Source organism: Lissotriton vulgaris, chromosome 5 (genome assembly GCF_964263255.1).
Source record: "Lissotriton vulgaris chromosome 5, aLisVul1.2, whole genome shotgun sequence".
In the NCBI taxonomy this organism is placed as follows: Eukaryota; Metazoa; Chordata; class Amphibia; order Caudata; family Salamandridae; genus Lissotriton; species Lissotriton vulgaris.
This window is the reverse complement of record NC_141693.1, coordinates 1022262222-1022284833: the sequence shown is the minus strand read 5'-3', so window position 1 is coordinate 1022284833 and position 22612 is coordinate 1022262222. Positions and strand designations below refer to the sequence as shown.

The following is a 22612-nucleotide window of genomic DNA, read 5'->3' as shown; positions in this document are numbered from 1 at the left end:
CCCAGCTATGGAGTTGGACTAAGAAGTGGAGTACTGGATTGAAATAGGAGAGAGTCAGCCTTGGATCCAAAGGTGTGGCACCGAATGGAGTCGGCTGGAAGGGTAAGAACATCAAAAGCCATGGTGGATCTGAAGGGTCAGAAGGAGCTACATATAGTGTTGACGCCTTCACATAGCTATTGTACATTGGCACTGAGGAACGGCGCTGGATCTGAACCCGGGGTCAGGAACTCAGAGAATAGTGGCCTGGGAGGCTCAGGCAAGGATGCCGAGGCCAAGGGCTCCGGGCACATTGGAGGTCTATCTAGAGCCTTTCTCAATACAGGAGCGCAGCTGTGCAGAGGATCCTCAAGTGCTATCTCGACCAGCACTGGCTCAGAGGATGAAGGTCCTGTGGGAGTCAGAGAGCATCTGTGACACTTATCTATCGAGTGCATCTTAGCCTTCTTATGGTGCTTTCTCCGCTGGGTGGACGAGGAAGATAGAGAGTGGGAACGAAGTTGAGAACGCTTCAGAAGCCAGTGGTTGTCCTTCATCATAGGCATGAACAACTTGACCTCCCACTCCCTTGATGGCCTTGGGATTCATGTTGAGACACGAGGAGCAGGTCTCTGAATCATAGGTGGCCCCCGGCATCACACACAAACCGAGTCGGGGTCTGTGATCGATATCTGTCCCTCGCAATCCCTACAGGGTTTAAAACCAGATTTGTTAGGGGTGAGATATTTGGTGTTTTTTTGTGTGGTTATTTACTCATTTGTGAAAGGAAATTCCTCGGAGAGAAGGAGCTCTGAATTGGCGTCAAATGCAAGGAGAAAAGGGAACTGATGTTGATACTCCAGAGCAGGCACTTATGGCCGTGGTGGCATCACCTGACATCACTTCCGGCGCAGACGGCGTCCAGCAACCTCAGCCGTCGACATTGTTGCTTTGAAGTTTCCAAGTCCAGTCTGATGTCGTGGGTTGTTTTACAGGTGAGGAATCTGCAGACTGAAGTATCCATTAGAACAAAGGTGTACCTTTTGGCATCACACCAGGGTTGGGATCTCCATTGTCTGCACCACACTGCCTCTGTTGTATCCCTCAGCATCACCAATGCGAATCCCCAAAAGACTGGCTGCAGAGCTTGGGACTTTTAGGATGCTTGAACAGTACACCAACAAGCCACATTATGCACTGCTTGCAGGAGCTCAGGGAGCGAGCCCACAATTGCTTATCACCTTGAAAGCAAACAATCGGGATTGGAAGTATCCAATATCAACAGTATGGCAGACTTCTTGAAACAGCGGCAGATACAAAGTACATTTTCTCTGATGAACCGATTAAATTTACCATTATAGCCAGAAGAAGCTGGGCTCTGGGCCATGAGGGCTCCAAGACTGCAGAGGCCATGAAGCAATAGATATTGGGAGGTAACACAGAGGAGGCAGCCAAGCAGAGGAAGTGAGGTAGGAAAGTGGTCTCCACCTGCTCTGCCTCCTGCCATGTTGACCCCCTCCTGAAAGGAGACAAAAGCAGAACTGCAGGAGCTCTGGAGACTGTATGAATGTATAGCCAAGACATCGCTCCCTGGGGGATGGGAGCACCATATTGGATTTGGCCAAATCGCTAGGCACACTTCCTCCTAATGAACTAGAGGGACATGAGCTGCCTGCAAACTCTACAAGAACAGACTGGCACCCAGTGGTTCTCATCTGAGATGCTAGCAGCACTATAGTTTAAATAAAACACCATGTGAAGCCCGGCAACCATTTACAAAATCCCATTAGTCCAAAGGACAAGGCAACTAATGGACTACTTTAGCCATCACCGCCAGACGGAACTTAAACACAACTTCACCCCACACTCTACTATAAGAGGCAGAATGAGAAATCTATGCCTGGACACCGCACAAGCCTACTCCTGAATCTGGAGGGTCGACTCTCTCTAAGTTCAAAAACCAACAGACCATCTGCAATATTGAATGCCATGCAATTTGAGGGAAAATTGTCTCAGACGAAACAACTATTCGATCAACCCCTAGAAAGTGGATGCAGAGAGACAAAGGACTCTTTCAGAGCATGACTCAACAAGGCGGCAAGAAAGGTTGACATGGTTCTGACAAAAGAGCATCTCAAGGCCTTAGAATGGAGAGAAGACTGGAAAAAAGTCTCCACCATGAGCTGAACAATATGAGGAACAGTACTAAATGCTCAACAGCCTTGTTAAAATGGGCTATGGACATATTTCCCAATAAAAACACGGTTTTGAGAGTCAGGAGAGTTAAAGGACAGCTGTGGATTGGGTGAGAAGTAAAAAATTTGAATAACGTATTAAGGTCGCACTGAGGCATCACAATGGATTTAAGAGAACACATATGCACTGAACCTTTAAGAAAAAGCATCACAACAGGTGACTTAAACAAAGACAGTTGGTCCAGTAAACACAAAAAGGCCAAAAGGGCTAACAAATAAACTTTAACAGTGCCCAATGCGAGTCCTTGCCGGGCTAAAAACAACACAAAAGGAATATGCTACTTACCAGTATGCATCTGTTCTTGGCATGTAGGGCTGCTGACATTCATATCTGTGCATAGATCGCCGCCTAGTGTTGGGTCCGGATGATTGCACATTGTTGTCCTGGAAGAGTCTTCGATGTATCACGAGATAGGTGGCTCCTCCCCTGGACTACAGTGCGCATGGGCATCCTCTCCATCCTCAGATTGTTTTTCGCCATTGCGGCCAAGATGGAGTGTAATACAGTAAGTGATGACCATGCCTGAGAATTATTCTGAGTGCTACAGCTGCGACAGGCACCAGGGAGGAGGGTGGGCGATATGAATGTCAGCAGCCCTACATGCCAAGAACAGATGCATACTGGTAAGTAGCATATTCCGTTCGAGGCATGTGGGCTGCTGAATTCATATCTGTGCATAGAATAATTAGCAGTTACCTCCTTATCGGCGGTGGCCCGTGCCATCTGCAGCAGTCTGAAAGAGAGTTCTGAGAACAGCCTGTCCTACAGCAGCTTGCTGCTTGGAGTGTACATCTACGCAGTAGTGTTTGGTAAATGTATGTATGGTGGTCCATGTGGCTGCTCTACATATATCCTCTAGAGGAATATTACCTAGGAAAGCCATGGATGCCCCTAGCTTGCGTGTGGAATGCGCTCTTGGGGGAACTGTTAAAGTGCGTATAGCCTTTTGATAACAGATTTGTATGCATTTAACAATCCATCTGGCTATACCTGATTTGGAAATACGGTTGCCTTTGTGTTGTGGAGAGAAGGCAACAAACAGTTGTTTAGTCTTTCTAAAGTCTTTTGTCCTGTCGATTTAATACAGGAGAGCTCTTTTGACATCTAAGGTGTGCAGTGCTCTGTCTGCCACTGAATCTGGGTTTGGAAAGAAAACTGGCAGTTCTATGTTTTGATTAATGTGGAACTGCGAGATGACCTTTGGCATGAACTTGGGGTTGGTGCGCAGCACTACCCTATTAGCATGAATTTGTAGGTAGGGCTCTTGAATTGTCAGGGCTTGAAGCTCACTGACTCTTCGTAGCGATGTGATGGCTATTAGAAAAGCTACTTTCCATGTAAGAAACTGTATCTCACAAGAATGGAGAGGCTCAAAGGGGGGCCCCATGAGCCTGGTGAGAACGATATTCAGATTCCAGACAGGCGAAGGAGGGTGTCTGGGAGGGATCACTCTTTTAAGGCCTTCCAAAAAGGCTTTGATGGCAGGCACTCTGAAAAGTGAAAGGTGCTGTCTGTTCTGAAGATAAGCGGCCATAGCAGCCAAATGTATCCTGATGGAACTATACGCTAGATTGCATTGGTACAGATGCAGCAGGTAACATATGATGTTCTGCGTGGACCCATCTAGCGGATTAATGTCATTGTTGGAACAGTATATGACAAAACGTTTCCATTTGGCTGCATAGCACGCCCTAGTTGTAGGTCGCCTTACCTCTTTGATTACCTCTTTGATGATGTTCATACACTCAGGGGGCAAGTTGAGGTAGCCAAACTCTATGACCTCAGGAGCCAAATAGTTAGGCTCAACTGTTGCGGATCTGGGTGCTGAATGTCTCCATGGCTCTGAGTGAGGAGGCTGGGAGTGAGGCGCAGCCGTTGGTTAGGCACCACTGAAAGTTTCAGGAACGTGGTGTACCAAGCCTGCCGTGCCCACGTTGGAGCAATCAGGATGAGCGTCATGGAGTGCTGCCGCAGTTTGCGCGCCACCAGCGGTATGACTGGGGCTGGGGGAAAAGCGTACGCAAATCTGCCTGACCAGTTCATCCATATCGCATTGCCCTGAGACTGCGGGTGTGGGAACCTGGCGGCGAAGCTTTGGCATTTTGCGTTCTCTTTTGTGGCAAAGAGGTCGATCTCTGGATGACCCCACTACTGGAAGTATGGCTGGAGTACCGAGGGGTGGATTTCCCACTCGTGCATCTGGTGACTGTGCCTGCTGAGCAGGTCCGCCATCTGGTTGTCTACGCCCGGGAGATGCTCCGCCATGAGGAAGATGTTCCTCTGAATGGCCCACTTCCACATGCTCTGGGCTAAGTGAGATAGCTGCGGGGAGTGTGTGCCTCCCTGTTTCTGGATGTAATACATGGCAGTCATGTTGTCCGTCCGGATCAACACGACCTTGTTGCACAGGTGCAACTTGACTGCTTTCAGTGCCATGAAGATTGCCATCAGCTCTAACAGGTTGATATGCATCTTTTGCTGTTGTGTTGTCCATAGTACCTGCACCGTGTAATGGAGGACATGCGCTCCCCAACCCTGGAGAGATGCGTCCGTCATTAGCACTATCTGTGGGACAGGCTCTTGGAACGGTCGTCCCCTGCAAAGGTTTTGTGGATTCCACCAATGCAGAGAGTTGTAAGCACAACCGGTCACCAACACTAGGTCTTTTAGATGCCCATGAGCCTGGTTCCACTGTCGTGCTAGGCATTCTTGAAGGGGACGCATGTGCAGTCTCGCGTGCGGGACTATGAATATGCAGGATGCCATCATACCGATGAGCTGCATGAACACTTGCGCTGGGAGCGATTGTTGAGGCTTGAACTTCCGAATGAGCAGCTGCATGCTGTTGACCCTGGCAGAGTTCGGCTGCGCTGTTGCCGTCAGAGTGTTCAATGTTGCCCCTAGGTACTGTTGCACATGGGCGGGCTGCAGGTGTGACTTTGTGTAGTTGAGTGAGAACCCTAGACTGTGAAGGAGGTGAATTGTGCGCGACATGTGGTTGGCACACTGCTGGGCTGACTTGGCTTGAACGAGCCAGTCGTCCAGGTAGGGATAGACGTGAATATGTTGTCGTCGAAGGTGCGCAGCCACAGTCGCTAAGCACTTGGTGAACACTCTGGTGACCCCGAAAGGCAGGACCTTGAATTGGTAATGCTGATTGTTGATGGTGAACCTGAGATATTTCTTGTGACTCGGGTGAATGGGACTGTGGAAATATGCATCCTTGAGGTCCAGGGTTGCTAGGAAGTCGCCCTGACTGAGCAACGGCAGGACCTGCTGTAAGGTTAACATATGAAAGTGTTCTGAAAGTATGTATTGGTTGAGGGGTTTGAGGTCTAGAATGGGCCGCAGGGATCCGTCCTTTTTTGGGATTAAAAGTACAGAGAGTACACCCCTGTACCTCGTTCTTCTGCAGGCACGAGCTCTATTGCCCCTTTTTGCAGCATGGAGAGTACTTCTTGCTGCAACAAGTGCATGTGCTCTGCGGACATAGGACGGTGCCTTGGGGGTATGTTGGGGGGGGTGGAGGTTAGTTCTAGACAATAGCCGTATCGGATAAGTTGTCTCACCCACCTGTCCGTGGTAATGCCTTCCCATACTGGCAGGAACTGCTGGAGTCTTCCCCCGACAGGTGTTAGATGGTCGAGGGCAGTGACAAGGCGTTACTGTTTGTTGGGAGCGGAGGATCTGGCGTTGTTATTGCCACGTTCTCTGCCTTTGGCGCTGTTCCCACGGTATCCACCCCTGGTATTCTTTGTGAAGGTGGATCGCGTGCTCCCTTTGGTGTACTGGGCCTGCTGTAAAGCCTGTCCTCTAGTGGCTCCCCTATTACCGGAGCGACGAAAGGAACTGCCACAAAACTGCTGAGATTGCAGAGCCCCCATGGATTTCGCTGTCTCAGTGTCCTTTTCTATTTTTTCGAGTGTTGTGTCTACCTCGGGACCAAAAAGGAAATCTGGGTTAACCGGCTGGTTGAGCAGAGTTGTTTGAATCTCGGGTTTGAATCTAGAGATGCGGAGCCATGCGTGACGTCTTAGCATTACACTAGTCTTGATGGCCCTAGCTGCCGTGTCTGCTGCATCCAGTGCGCACTAGATGGATGCATTAGAAATCAACTTCCCTTCCTGTATAATCATTTCTGCTCCCTCCTTGTAAACATCAGGCAGGTGTTGCAACAACTGTTCTAGTGTGTCGTAGTGAGCCCTGTCATATCTAGCCAACAGGGCCTGTGTATTTGAAATCCTCCAAATATTAGCAGCCTGTGCTGCCATTCGCTTTCCTGACGCCTCCAGAATCTTTGATTCTTTGTCCGGAGGAGGAGCGTCACCACTAGTTTGCGAGTTTGCCCTTTTGCGGGCATTGGCCACTACAAGGGAGTCCAATGGGAGCTGGCCTTTGATGTAGGTGGGGTCCACTGGAGCAGGCCTATATTTTTTTTCAATCCGTGGGTTGATAACCCTTGCCTTCGTGGGTTCTTTGAAAATGTCCGCAGCATGCTTGAGGACCCCTTTAAGCATAGGCAAAGTCTTAGTGGATCTTTCAGAGGTGGAGAAAGTGTCAAACAAGAAATCTTCTTCCACAGGTTCTGCGTGCATTTCCACGTCATGGTTGAGGGCTGCCCTCTCTATCATAGCGTTAAAAGCCGCCGTGTCCTCAGTTGGCAATGTTTTGACGCTGTAGGACTGAGAGCCCGGTGCAGCTTGTGGATCATCAGGGTCTACAGTTTGATCTACAGCCTCAGACCACTGTTGTGGTTCGTCCTGATCAGTGTCAGCGTGATAAGTGAAGGCCGCTTGACCATAGTCTTCACCCATGTCCTCCTCGTGCTGGAGAATATGCCATTTGTTGTGGATAGTCCTGAACGCGTTCAAAGAGAACTGGTGAGGTGGCCGAGTCTTTCTTCCATTTAAGAGGAATTTTGTAACCCTCCAAGGGATGTTCAGGTGCGATCTTCCGCTTGTGGATGGTTAGCCTGCCCGATTCCGAGTCGATGAAGAGTTTCGACTGGTTGTCGTACGAGGGTTCGTGGAACACAACCCCTTCAGGGGTGGGCTTCGAAGGCGCCAACAACGTTTTTGAAGGGTCGGTGCCTCCGTGGTGTTCGAGATGCTTTGCTCGAGCCGTTGGCGGAAGACCGAACTTAATCGGAGGGTGGCCGACTTTTTGGGTGCTCGTAGTAGTGGTCGATTCGAGTTGCTTCGGCGCCTGAGTAGAACGCTTGCTTGATTGCGTCGACTCGAGCTCCCGGTATGTAGCATGCCCGGCCTTAGGCGTCGACAACACTTGCTGTTTCGGGTCGGCTTTGGTTTCCAACTCGAGGTGTTTGCTCAGCAGTGGCTTGAGCGCTGAAATCTTCGGCTCGACGGCCTTCTTGGTCTGGAGGCCTTTGGCCTTGTCGCCATGTTTGAGCGTCGACGTCGACTGTGTCGAGGTGACGTGTTTGACGGTCGAGCTCTGCTTAGACGCTCCAGTCTTCGAGGCGACGGCCCCTTTCGACGCCGAAGGGTCGTCGATAGTCTTTGATTTGACTGGCATCGACGTCGAACCGACCACCATTTTAAGCAGTTTCGGTTTCGATTTTGGCTCTGTTGGTTTCGGTTTCGATTTAGAAGAATCGACCGATGGCTCCTTCGATGTATTGTTAGCCTGGCTTGGACGCGGGGCTATAGAATGTAAAGGAAGATCTTGGCTAAGGCCTCTCGGCGATGCCTCGACCTGAGCCTTAGGGAGCGTAATGTCAGTTATAGGCCCCGCTACTGCGGTTGGGCCTGGCTCATCACTGGAGTCGTCATCGACAGCTCCGATGGCCCCTTCGTCGTCCCCTACCGCGACTACATCTTCTTCGTGGACGTACTCTTCAACTTGCTCGTCCACCTCGAAGTTGGAGTCATGCTCCGACGCTGGTTCCGACTGCTCTTCAGGAACCTCTTCTTCTTCTTCTTCTTCTTCTTCTTCTTCTTCGTCACCGGCCTCAAAGATGTCGAACGGCTCGGCGCCGACTTTTGCGCTGACTGTCTTGCTGCGCGTCGAAGTTTAAGCGTCTTCTTGGAGCGGAACTTCGAGCAGGCCATACAGCTGGCCTCGTTGTGCTCGGGGGACAAATATTTATTGCACACTAGGTGCACATCAATGTGGGGGTATTTTGAATTACAGACGGGGCATCGTTTAAACGGGCTCCGATCCATCGTCGTCGTAGTCTGGGCCTTTGGTGTCGAAAGCGAGAAGCAGCTTCCGACGTCCGGTTCGAAGAACTGGAAAAGAAACAGGTACCGAAAGAGACAATACCGACGCTTCGAAAGCCTTTTGGCCTTAGGAAAGAGTCAATTGACACCCAGCTTCTCTTTTCCTGCCGGAAGGGTGAAGAATTCGATGGTGAAGGTATCCGTGAGTGCCTTGAAGCTGTTTTTAATTGGTTCCAGCTGAACAGCCTCAAGTGCAACTCAGACAAATCTGAGATACTTTTTTTCGGATGCTCATCTGATCCGGATTGGCATGGGTGGTGGCCTGCTGACATGTTCCCGCCAGCTCATTCATCCCAGTCAGCCAAGAACCTGGGAATTAAAATCGACAATGGACTGACGCTCAAATCCCAGGTAATGACTCTTACAGGGACTTGTTTTGGCATTCTTAGGATGCTCCGGAAGTTCTTCCTGTTACTTTCGGAGGAACATAGGAGAACAACTGTTCAGGCCCTCATTGGATCCAGATTGGATTATGCTAACATCTTATACCTTGGCCTTCCGGAGTACCTTGTACAAAGTCTACAGGTGACCCAGAATGCTGCCGCTCGAGCCATTTTTGGCCTTCATAGGCGAGCCAGCGCCTCCAGCCTATTGCAAGCTTTACATTGGCTCCCCATTCGGAAACAGATAATATTCAAGGCTATGACGCTGGCCCATAAAGCTCTGCATGCCATGGGAGCTCAATACTTGCAAAGGAGGCTGGCTTTTTACCATCCGGCACGATCCTTGAGATCGGAGTCCCTATTTCTGGCGGTAGTCCCCCGAGTAAAAAAAGCTCGCACTGGAGGACGATCATTTTGGCTGCTGGCTCCTCAGATGTGGAATTCCCTTCCTCTGACCCTGCGTTCCACGCCTAATTTACTCGCGTTTAGGAAGGGTTTAAAGACTTGGCTCTTTACCTGTTAGAGACTTCCTACCCTTTTCAGTACTGTGCCTGCTTGCTTTTATTCTCCCTGTTTCTTTTTTTCTTATGTTTGTCTGTTTCTTTCTTAGGTCATATAGTACAAAGCGCCGGGACACTCTTCGGAGTAGCCTCGCGCTATAGAAGACCTATATATATAACATCAATACAAAGTTTCCGAACTAGAGTCGAAAAAGTACATCCGAACCCAATGGCGGAAAAAAACAATCTGAGGATGGAGAGGATGCCCATGCGCACTGTAGTCCAGGGGAGGAGCCACTTATCTCGTGATACTTCGAAGACTCTTCCAGGACAACAATGTGCAATCATCCGGACCCAACACTAGGCGGCGATCTATGCACAGATATGAATTCAGCAGCCCACATGCCTCGCACATAAGATATCCAAAAGCTTTGCCTGTAATGGGTCCATATTGCAGGAACCACACCAAGTCATAAACCTATGACAGTGCTTGGTATAGACAGACTTTGTTGGTAGGAACCCGGCTGACAAAATAACATTCACAACTTTGGAAGGAAGGTGAATGTAGTCAACTGCCGCCACTCACTCTCCACACATGAAGATGTAGATTGCGTAGGCCTGGGTACAAGATCCTGTCCAGCTGCTGCTACAGAAAACCCTCTCAAAGTAGTAGCCTGATTATCGGACATGCTCATACTCATAGGTTTTGGGTACCCCATACTCCTGGCACATTCTGGTGCCACTTGGATGAAGGATATTACACCCGAAAGGCATTGGGTTTTTATGGCTATTGTGGATTTAATGTATAGAGAAAAAATACATGCCATCTCAACTACAGTCACAAGTGTGATGTCAACATTTGTGATTTACTTTTGAGTACTACAGTCAATTGGATTAAAATTACTACTTCATTGGAACACCACCTGTTTATTGTTGTTTGGCCTTTGATTTAAAGACTGATTACCTTTGAATACGGGAAGCCTTAGGGCATAGCACTGCACGCTGGTCCTAGAACATTCGTTCTAGTTATGTTTGTATAATTTTCTTCAGGGTCAGGGCAGACCCCCTTACAACGTTGCATGCAAAGTTTAATTTAATATGTTAAACATTAAATATACTGTTTGAATTTTGAATATCAAAGTGAATTACAACCAAATTCTTTTACAGGACCCTACCTTGCCATGCATGTTGCAATGCCACATGATATTGTTCGAGAGACCCTGTACCAGACTCCTTTTGAAAGGCCGAAGGAAGGCTTTCAACACCAAGAGAACCGAGTGCAACTCCAACAAGTTGATGTGAGCTGGGTCTTCACCACAGGCCAGAGTCCTCTGATCTCCACCTCTTCCAGGTGACGTCCACAACCCATCAGAGATACATTCATCACCACTATCACCACTGGGTGTGGTAGGGAGAGGGTGGAATCTGACAGGTTCCCTTGGTACTGAGCACACTAAGACTTGGGATCACACATGCAGGGTCTGCAGTGTGATCTGTCATAGTCAAGAAGCAGGATGTAGGAGGCCGAGAGGTCAGGAAGTCTCAGAGCCACTCTCCTGGAGATCTGGATTGAGATTGAAACCTTCGGATGATAGCCCCAATGTCCTGGACTCGTTGACCCACCTCAAAGGCTTGAAACTGCACCGTATCTAAAATGGCTCCCATGAACAGGATCCTCTGCAGAGGAGTCAGGTTTGACTTTGGCATGTTGATCGAGAACCCCAAAGATGTTAGGAAGTTCACCTTCAGCTGGAGGGAGTCTATGACCAAATGTGATGAGCCCACCTTCAACAGACAGTCGAGGTAGGGGAAGACTGGTATGCCAACCTACGAAGATGTGCTGCAACCACCATCACCACTTTATTTTAAATATCTCTTTGTTTAGTATTTGGAAAGAGAAGCAAACAGCATTATACACCCTCAACAACATACCATCACCACTTTTGTGAACACCTGAGGGGCATTGGCAAAGCCAAAAGGGAGCATGGAAAACTGAAAATGCTCATTTTCCAGCTGTCCCGTAGATAACAACAGTGAGACTGCAGGGTGGGAATGAGAAAGTAAGCAACATGTAGATCTAGTGCTACCATCCAGGATCCAGGGACCAGGACAGATAAGCGAGACCAGCATGAACATCTTGAATTTTCCCTTTTTCAGGATTAAGTTGAGAGGGTGATGATCTAAAATAGGACATAGGCCTTTGCCCTTCTTCAGCACCAGGAAATAGCGGGAATAACATTCAGTCCTTATTTCCTATGCCTAAACCCTCTCTATGGCTCCTTTGTGAAAGAAAGCCTGGATTCCTGTTACAGGATGGACAAATGGTCCCTTGAAAGCTGCTCTGATGTAGGCGAAGATGCAGCAGGTCAGACAGGAATGGCAGAGTATAACCCTGTTGGACTAGTACAAGGACACACTGGTTGGATGTAATGCTCTTCCGCCCCTTAAACTAACTTCTCCCACCTTCTACAGGGTGGTCATGTGATGCTAAGGGCAAACTGAAACATCTTGGAAGCTGAAGCGTGAGGAGCAGAGGACTAGGCAGTACGTTGTACATGCTGGCCTGAACGTGCAAAAGCTGGATCACCAATCCAGACCTCGAAAGGACTGGGGTGCCTACCACTGAGGTTATGTGCCTTAACGTGGTCTGTAAGCGACACCACTTCCGGAGCCTTGAAATGGGTGGTATTGTTAGGGATACTACCGTACTGGCAGAGAAAGGCCAAGGGGGTGTGCTGCATCCCTCTTTTCTTTAAAGCACCCGAGTGCTAGGTCTTCTTTCTTTTCAAATAGACGGGTGCCGTCTAATGGGGTAGCCATTATTGATGACTGAATGCCACCCAAAAAACCTGTTGATCTCATCCCTTTGTGGCGCCAAAGCACTACGCTGGTACCGACCACCCTGCTTAAACAGTCAATAGTGTGCAGTGCTGTACGGATGCCATACTTTGCCTAGCCCTGTTAATCCCAAATGATTTGTGCTAGGTTGAAGCGGAATTTATCAGGGACTGCTGGAAATATCTCACTGACCATATGTCACAATGCACGTCAGTATCGTCCAAGGAGACAGCTAGCATTGACAGAGGGAATGGCAAGACTGGCTGAGGAAAACATGCTATTCCCATATGCCTCCAAATGTTTCCGAAGGAGTTGTATGAATTGAGTTCAAGTATACAGACCAATAACACTGTTAAATGTAGATGTTATAATATAAATGAAGGTACTAGCTGCAAGGCTTGCTTTTCTTCTTCAAGATCTAGCATATAAGGATCAATACAAGTCGTCAAGGGAAGACAGGCACTTGACAATGTTCAAAGGATAGCTCCACTTGTCAAAAAGGCTCACAAAAGAAGTTAAAAGGTATGTTAGTATATGCAGAAACAGCCTGCAACAGGCTGGACTGGACATTTAAGAGAGAGGTCCTCACAAGATTCAGCCTGGGAGACCATTCTATAGACATGGTATTGGCTAGCTACTCGGACCCGAAGGCCACATGTTGGTAGATGGGGTTAGGTCAGCACTCACAAACCTACTAGGGGCGACTATGCAAGGATTCTCCTTGTCACCCCTATTACATATCATGGTTATAGAGCAAATGGCACTGGCAAGAAGAGTGGCTACTTTGGGGGAATTGACCACAATATTTTCTTTTGCTGAGGACATTCTGTCATTGCCATCTGTCCCGGACACTTCTTTCCTAGACCTAATGACAATCTTGGGGAACTATGGCTACAAAATGTATGCAGGTAAAACCAAATGTTTGTCCTTGGGACTAGACGAATTAGACCCTCGGAAACCAGAACAAGAGGAACCATTCACGATCACAAATCTGGGTATCTGGGAGTTAATCTAGCACCCTCTTTGGCAGGACTACATGTAAAAAATAAACTTCAATTCTGGAAAGAAATCAAGAATAATCAAAAAAGCATGGCAACACCTGTATGTCTTCTGGCTCGCTAGCATTACAATTGTCAAGAGGAACGTTATACCTAGATATCTATATGACTTTCAGGCATTACCAATACATTTGGGAGGGACTCACTCAGACATGCAAGATGCCCTTTTTTGTGCAAAGAGTGAAAAGACCTAAAGCTTCCTCTGATGTCTTGAAAGCCCCCATCGAAAAAGTGGGCCTGGGATCTACCTATATTGTTTTACTACTATAAAGCCGCCCACTGGAAATAATTGTGGAAGGGTCAAAGAGAAAAATAGAGAAGTATTGGGTCCACATGTGTAAGGCGGGGAGGGGGAGTACGTAGAGGTGGGACCTAATTTGGGTGCCTAGGAGATCCAGAGCACAGAATGTCTATTGTGGTCAGATGACACATAGTATCCTGGATATCTGGGATACACTGGTTAGAACTGGAGGAATAACGAATAACCTCATTATCCTCCCCTTTGACACCCATTCTTGATAAAATCTGACTTCATCCCAGGTAAGCGTTACACAGGGTTCCTGAAAAGGTGGGAAGCGGATTGTTGTATGCTCAAAGACATGTTCAAAGGGGAACAAATCAGCTCATTTGTGGATTGCAAATGCACACATGGACTTTAAGAATAAAAGCTTCTAGTACCAACAAATCCGCTACTGGGTGCTCCGACCGTGCATCAAAGAGGCAGCATTTAGACCTCTTACACAGGGGGAGAAGTAACTGATGTTGTACCATCATTCCAAGGCATAAGTGTCGAACCTGTAAACCCATGGGGTTATATGACCAACTGGGAGGCTGACAATACTTTCTTCTTTTTGGGGAATTGAAGAAAGGGTTTGTTCACTTGTAAACTTGATGCAGTCAAAGAAATGTACTATCTGATCAACAATATATTGTGAACAAATTGCAATAAAATACATTTTTAAAAATGTGCGGAGATATATGACCTCTACTGTTATTTCAGTCCACTATACACCACGTGTACATCTTTCTGATCAATGCTACAGAAAATTAATGTCTGTGAAAATACTTGATTTAACTGTAACCAACTGTATTCTACTCTCTCGTGTATGTTGGACAACAAAAACAATAAATAAAGAATGAAAAAAATGTTAGGAGCTTAACATTGATTTCAGTTTCCAAATACTATGAATTGTCTCAAATATATGCTTGTGTGCAGCAATGGGTCTTTTGGCAGATGGCCTGCAGGCAAGTTTTCCTGACTTTTCTGGCAACAAGTTTTTGGATGTTAACATATGCCCTACTACTCCATTGTCACTTTGCCCTTGTTTGCTGGTTTTTCATTTAATTTCCACCAGTATCTGTTGCGGTGCATGTTCCATGTTCAGGTCATCTGAGGAACTGGACTCTTGAGAAAAAAGTCTGAAACCGGTTTGATGAGGTTTGTTTCTTCTTTTTTTTTTAACATTCAGAGGGCTTTCTGGTAGACTGTGCAATAACATATTTCTGTTTGCTCTATTTAATTCCTATTCTTGGATAATGATTAAAAATAGCGGTACGTTCGAGTAGTGTGATATGAGCTTTAAAATCATGGGGAATTTGAATTGAAGTGAAAATGAGAGAGAGCAAGGGTGATTATACTAATCTCAATACTTTACTAACACCAATGATATGTGAGAGAAAGTCTGGTTGTACATCTGAGTCCCATACATTACACAACTCAGTATTCAACCTTTAATTTATAAAAGTAAATATTATCATCATTAATTAGGGCTCTGCATATCAAAGGGATCAATCTGTGAACTTGTTAATAATTGATTTACAAATGTAATTATTTACAATAATGTGAAAAGTACTAGTTAAAATAAGCATCCTTTACGTGTCCTTATCTACTCCATTTTAGCTCTGGATCCAATTTCTTGATGATTATAGGTCTATTATATTTTGTACAAGCTCTGGTTTATTTTAGAAACGTTACATTACAATGATTCACACAATATTCAACACCTGATTTTATCACATTATAGGAAGCAACAATCACATAAATAGTACTCTATGTGCCATACTCTTTATAATAATGAAATGTGTTAATTTTCACATATTGTAAAACATTTTATGCTTTTCTTCTGGTCACAAGATTATTGCACTTACATGTATAGGTCCATAGGGAACTCTTTCATCATGTGTGTTACAATGAATTCCACCATCAGATCTAACAAGTAGAATAAAGGTATTAGACAGCAGAAGGAAGCAAAACATTTAGGATGTCTGGTGGAGAAGTACATATTGACACAATAGTTCCCAGCTGACCCATCTTCACTAACACTTTGAATGATATAGTTACTTGAACCCTTGTACAAGAAAACTAGGCTGCCACCTACATCTGCAATAGCAAAAGCAAAAGGTATAGCGTATAGTACACACACAAACATTTACATCAATTCTACAAACAACTCAAGACAACACAATTTGGTACAAAATTAAGGTAAAAGTAATAAGGAACACACACTTGAACAACTTGTGTTATACAAGTTCAAAACACGAGCAAGATCAATTCAAATTTAAGTTCTACATACACAAATGAATATGGAATAATTTACTGTTGGGTTACCAGAACTCAATTACTGTATGCTTAAAAGTCTGATATACATTAAAGTTACATCCGTTCCTCCTGAATCCATTAATATAGTTAATCTCAATCCAACATCAAAGACAGCTTACATGTAGAGCACTTGAAGATTCCTACTTCGCAAATTATGAAGAATAAACACAATATACTCCTACCTCAAAAGAAGTCTGATATTCCACTGCCAATTCGATGGCAAAACAGGTAATCCTATAGTAGCATCTAAACGATGTAAGATCTAAGAATACATCTTTTCCTATCTTTTGCCTTTACTTCCAACTCTGAACACTGCACCACAGATACACAAAATCACCATCACACATTTAATATTAAGACCACAGTTTGAAATGAAACCAATGTACGTTGGTAGGGATAACGATACCCAGTAATAGAGACTAATTCATGTTTTCTCTATTCTAAAAGATTTTTTCTGTATTAGTTCCTTCACATCATTTGCGTTTATACAAGCTTTAGACCTTTTTGTGGCGCACTTTCAGTGAGCCTCCTAAAGGCATGTTTGCTATTGCCCCCGCGTCCATAATACAGTGCAGGCGCAGAGGCATAGTAATTCCCTCATTTGCATGGAGCCACATCCCATGCAAATGAGGGAACGCCCTCTAATGATAGCGCTGGAGCTACATGTGCAGCAGCACTATCTGTATTACTAAAGTACCCTGAGGGCACTCATAGAGGGCACACGCACCTCTTGCGTCCCCGGGGCATTTCTGTAATACGGCCTATGGACCACAGCCTCCATTTCCCTTGCCCACCACCCTCACACATCCAACAGTCTTCTAGGGAAAATGCCTGTCACTCACACACAATCTAGATTGCCTTCCCTGGTTGAATAGAGTCTCTTGTCTCCCCCTACCCCTCTAATGGTGATCTTCGTTCTCCCTTTATTTCCTGACAGCCCCCGCCTCCCTTTCCACACTTTCTACCCTACATGAATAGTGTCTTAAACAAGAGGATGCCTTTTTCTAGATTTGACATAGATGTAAGATTATTCTAGTGTTGAGTGACAATATATTATATTCATGCATGGTTCTAGTATTGCTTTCCTTTGAAAATGCACAATAAACAATTGTGTCAAAAATGTGAATACAACACATCTTCAGACAAAAGAAGGGGAAATTATCATTATAACAACTATGATGCATAAAATACCACTTAATTTTCCAGCCCTATCTTGGGGTAATGTCTACATTCAGTAGATGTAGTTTGCTCTACAGCTACAGTCTTATACACAATTTGTATCGTAATCTGAATATTAACAAAACTCTTGAACTATACCAGTGCTGGAGAACGATGTTTATAAGTATTTTTTCTCTCCAGAAATGGCTTTATGTCAGATCCGTGGTAATCACTCGGAGGTATCTGTAGTGGATGCCACGTTGTGTGTTTATCAGTGGCATTGTTTTTCATTGGCACTCTTGCACTCCACTGGGAAATCAAGTATCTCCCTCTGTGTATATTGCTTTTCAAGAACAACAAGACTAAAAACTCTGATATTTTATGGCGTGTAATTACACAAAACACCCAATGCCCAGTCAGTGCCATAAAGAAAAAAAGATGCCTTTATGCATAGGTAGTAAATTAAGTGAATAAAATAAAGAACCTACAAAAAAATCAAGCCCCTACACGTTGTGGGGCACAGACATAACACTTAATGTAGGTAGAGGCAAGACACTCTATAACACAACACAATGGACACAATCACCCAGGATACTACAATGCACTTAGCTTGCAGTAAAAAGTCTACCCTTTCCTTAGCTTTTGAAGAAGTCCTTGGTGCAGGATGAACAACCCAATAAGTGTGATAACTGGTGGCTCAGAATCCACAAAACAGTATCAAAATGTATGGTCTCCTAAACACCCAACTTAAAATAAATAGCAGTCACACTCAATGGCCAGAATGGACATTTCTGGATATCCAGGGCTGGTGGCCAGTTGACAAAGGTCTTGCTGACTAGCTAACGGGGATATTGGGATCCAGGTGTTGAGATTACAGGACAATTGTTACAATTCAGGAAGGATATATGTAAGGAGCTCATCTAAGTAAAGATTTATTGTAGGGAGAATTACTAGATCAGGCATTTGCTGACATTCTAAATTGTGTCTTAAGATATACAGGCCAGTAGATTGAAATTGCCAGATCATAATCAAAATGTTTTGCTGACAAGAGTGCCCACATGATGGGACAAGCACCTAACTAGAGAGACTTACATTGGGAACTGAGATTCAGGGTCAGTGATCATTCAAGACTCTAAACATAGATATACATGGAACAATAGATGCTTGAGTGAGTATTAAACATTCTAGAATCAGAACAGGGCACAGGGCATGCTACACAGGGACCAAGGAGAGCAAAAACTTCTGTATCAACTTTTGGGCTGGCAAGGAGTGGGCATGGGCTTCCACATAGTCAGGGATGGTGCATGGCAGATAGAGGATGATGCACCCTCAACATACCTGTAGGTCTTGAATGCTCATGCCATGTACTCAACCTTCCGGTCATGCATGTGGGTTTCATTGTTTAGCTCTAGCCATCAGAGTTGCAATGTTGCTCTTGTACTTGGTCAGCTCATGTCCTTGAAATGACGCCCCCAGAGGCGCCAGTCAGTGCAGCCATGCACCTGAACACTCCTGGTTAGGGCTTCTCTCACATCAGGGAGTACAACTTTCTACTTTATCCAGGTCACAGTAGCAGAGAATTCTCCAATGTCTGTACCATATCTTGTCCTTGAGGGGAAACCGGAACCAGCAGCGCCCTCTCCACACAAATACCTCAGGTTTACAGAGACAGAAACAATCTGAATACAAAATGAATCAGAACACCACAATAAACTGGCTGCATTCCCAAATTGCTACATAAAAGGGTTTATTGAGCACAAGTCTGTATCAAGTGTAAATCTTTCTGTTGTCCACTAGGGTACACAGCAGCTTCTGTGAAATATCAGTAGCCACATTCAGGTACTTCACCTGCAGGGGAACCCAATACCTCTCCAAAGAAAAAGAGAACAAGTTAACCCAGGACCTCAATCTCAGTTGAAATTGAGGGACCTTTCTAGTAAAATCATCAGTCATTCTTTGGGACAACACACTCTTCCTGCCACCTTGAAGGAAACTATAGTTATTCTATTATTAAGTAAAAGAAAGACCAGCTTTCTGATCTGGTGGTCAGTTTGTACAACTATTTATCTTATCCCTATCGCAAAATGTCTTGATAGTCATGTAGGTACTCAACTAAATGACTTTTTAGAAAAACACTAAAGCAATGGATGAAAGCCATGGTAAGCTTTGCCTGGACCATAGTACTGAATCAATTCTAATCATGGTCATGATCTTTACATGGCTTTAAATAATAACTACATCAACCCCTGGATCCCAGAGACCGTTGACATGTGGTTCATCTTGGGTGGATGTCAGTTAAGTATAGCTGGCCCCGACGGGAAGTGAGAAGAATCCTTTGTCATTGAACAATACAAACGAGTCTTGATTCAACTGCACATCTCTCAAGCAGTTATTGTGTCATGCGGGCTACAGTAGGGATCCACACTCTTGCTTCACTTTTTTCATAAACAGGTTACTCCTTCTCCCATTCTCATCCACTTCACTGGTCTCCAAATTTTACAACTGCATGGCTGATACTTAGCTTCCGTCCTGCTTAGGGGGAGTGAGGTAACCCTGGAAGATGATATTTGTTTTTACTAGAGATCATAAAGCAGATGGGAATATTATTTATAAACATCAACTACAGTGAAATGAACCAGAGATTATGGTGCTTTGTAGTAGTATGTACCACTGGAGCCCTACAAACTGGCCATTGGCTGTGGGTCTTTGCCCGGTCTCAGTGACTGTTGTAATGAACCTGTACATAAATATCAGTTCTAGATTCAAGCATAAAGCACAGGTTTAAACCCTAGCCTCAACATGAGTGTTTCAATTAAAGAGGCTTTTTAAACTGTTGCCCTATTTTAACACCAATTGTTCCTGAGCTGATTATGTAGGCCTTATCAGTTTTTGTTTAGATTTTTATAATGTATTTATCTGGGCATGGCTAACTACCTTCTCTGTCATCTTCAGATTGTCTAGAACACTGCTGCCAAATTGGTGGTGAATGCTCCAGATTTAGTTTAGGTACTCTATTTTCAGACCATTTCACTCGCATTTCTACGTTCATAGTATCAAAACCCTTAAATGTGAACGAGCGTCCTAGAACTCAGTTATTATAGTATATGTACCTCAGAAAATACTACATTTAGCTAAAGAGAATGCCATGTTTGACATGTTGGGATCCAGTGAACCACAGTATTGCAGAATTTATAGGTTGCCTATTTTGAAAATGGATGATCATTAACTGGCAACAGACTGACAGGGAAAGAGGGAGTTAATTCCATGGACAGTGAGACTCCTTGTAGTTGCAAGAGAAGTTGGACACTGGGAGCATCTTTAGATGGGGAAACCTGGTACTATCAGGCGTGCCCGTATGATACTTCACAAAAGACTGCCATACCAAACAACATTAGCACTTTTCATGTCTGAAATCGAATGCTATTCCCTGCACAATTACTGCTTTCTCAGGAATGAACTTCCATGATTATGGTATTGGGGTATACCCTATTTCACTTGAATCTGCATTATGAACCAATGCATTTTATGTATGCTCCAGCTACAACTCAAAGGTTGGCTTCTCCTATATGTTAAATACCTGTCCCCACCAATCCTATTATGCTTGGTAGGTTTAGTCAGCATTGCCCTCGGGTGGTTTGTGGATTACAACTACAGTTGTGCCAGTATCACTCATAGACCTCTTCAATTATATCATTTTTACTTGAGTACTGAGCAAGGTTAAAATCAAACATGTTTCCACCTTTATGTATTGTATTGTATTGTGGTATACTTATATAGCGCAACCTGTCACCACCAAGGGCATCCTGGCGCTTTGAACACTGATCCAGCAGATTCAGCAACTAGCCTGTCCTAGGGAAGAGGTAAGTTTTCAACGCCTTTCTGAAGGCCAAGAGATCCTCAAGACTCCTTAGGGATAATGGCAAGGAGTTCCAGAGTTTGGCCGCCGCTACTCTGAACGATCGGCCACCCATCCTCACTCTCTGGAAACGCGGAACTACTAGTAGCCTGGATGAAGAGGAACGTAAAGCTCGGGATGGAAGGTACCAGGCAAACATTCTTCGCAGAGGGATCGGGCCCAGGCCATGGATAGCTCTGAACACAATGCACGCTGCTTTGTAACGAACGCGTAGATGGACCGGCAGCCAATGGAGTTCCTGTAACGCTGCCGTGGAAGAGCTGTGGTAGGGGCGGGATAGGGCGAGTTTGGCAGCCAAATTTTGCACCCTTTGGAGCTTGCCCAGAAGTGTTACCGGGGCTTCCAGAAGTAGTGCGTTACAATAGTCGAGACGACTTAGGATGGTGCTCCGCACTACTTCGGGTCTGGCTTGCTCAGGGAGGAGGGGTAAAACCTTGCGCAGCATACGGATAAGCATCATGCACGTTGAGGTGGTCTTGTTTACGTGCAGATCCAGCTGCAAGTTGGGCCCAAAAATGACACCCAGATTACGCGCCGATTGTGCGGCTGACACCGTCTCTGAAAATGACGGGGGCCAAAAATTGTTTGGGAGATCTCTGGGAACTCGGTCGTTGGAGCAGTGCAGGACCTCTGTCTTAGTTCCATTGAACTGTAACGAGTTCAGACGGAGCCATTCCGCTGTAGCCTGCATGCACCGGTGGAAGGTCTCCAATGGGACTGCATCCTGTCCCTCCAGTGAAAAGACCAGCTGGGTATCATCCGCATAGTTAAATGCGGAGATCCCAAATGATTTAATGAGCTGGACTAGAGGGCGGAGGTAAATATTGAAGAGTATAGGGCTGATGGCTGAGCCCTGAGGTACTCCTTGTCCTACTCTCCGCTCCTCTGAGCTGAAGGGAGGGAGCGAAACCCGTTGCTGACGGTTGTCCAGATAGGAAATTAGCCAGTCCCTGGCCTTATCTTTGACCCCGCACTCTTCCAGCCTCGATATCAAGGTAGGATGGCTGACCGTGTCGAACGCGGCCGACATGTCGAGCAGCACCAGAAAGGCTGCCCGACCACTGTCGACTCGCGCCCGCAGATTGTCTAACACGGTCACTAACGCGGCTTCCATCCCATGAGCTGGGCGAAAACCGAATTGCGTCTCATCCAACCAGGTGTTCCCTTCTAAGAAGCCGGACAGAGTGCGGGTAACCAATTTTTCCATGATTTTGACTGGAAAAGGAAGCAGGGAAATTGGCCGGTAATTGGAGAGGCAAGCAGGGTCAAGCGTAGGTTTTTTAAGAGCGGGGATACCACTGCCTTCTTCCAGCAACCCGGTACAGTCCCTGTTTCAAACGGCTGGCAGCAGATGGAATGCAAAGGCTGGAAGAGTTCCTCCTGAAACATCCTCCAGAGTTTTGGAGGAAGAGGATCAAGAGGCGAGCCAGATGAGATCGTAAGGGCTAGGCTGCCAAACTCCTCCAAGGAGGGAAGGGGAAAGCTGCTCAGCTGGGGTCGACTGGCCTCAATCGCCGGAGCTCCCAGGCTGAAGGCCTGGTCCAAGGAGGGAAGGGAAGAGCTACTCAGCTGGGGTCGACTGGCCTCAATCGCCGGAGCTCCCAGACTGAGGGCCTGGTCCAGAGAGGGAAGGGGAAAGCTACTCAGCTGGGGACGACTGGCCTCAATCGCCGGAGCTCCCAG

The 22612-nt window shown here is 45.9% G+C and overlaps 1 protein-coding gene across 2 annotated transcripts in view; it reads right to left on the bottom strand.

Annotated features, from left to right (window-relative positions):
- Positions 1-22612, bottom strand: part of ARMH3 (armadillo like helical domain containing 3) — a 624464-nt gene that overhangs the window by 181215 nt on the left and 420637 nt on the right. For both annotated transcript variants that reach the window (XM_086922652.1, XM_086922653.1), the window contains one exon: positions 15405-15465. In XM_086922652.1, coding sequence (XP_086778778.1) covers positions 15405-15465 — 61 coding nt within the window. The remainder of the gene's footprint in view (positions 1-15404; positions 15466-22612) is intronic.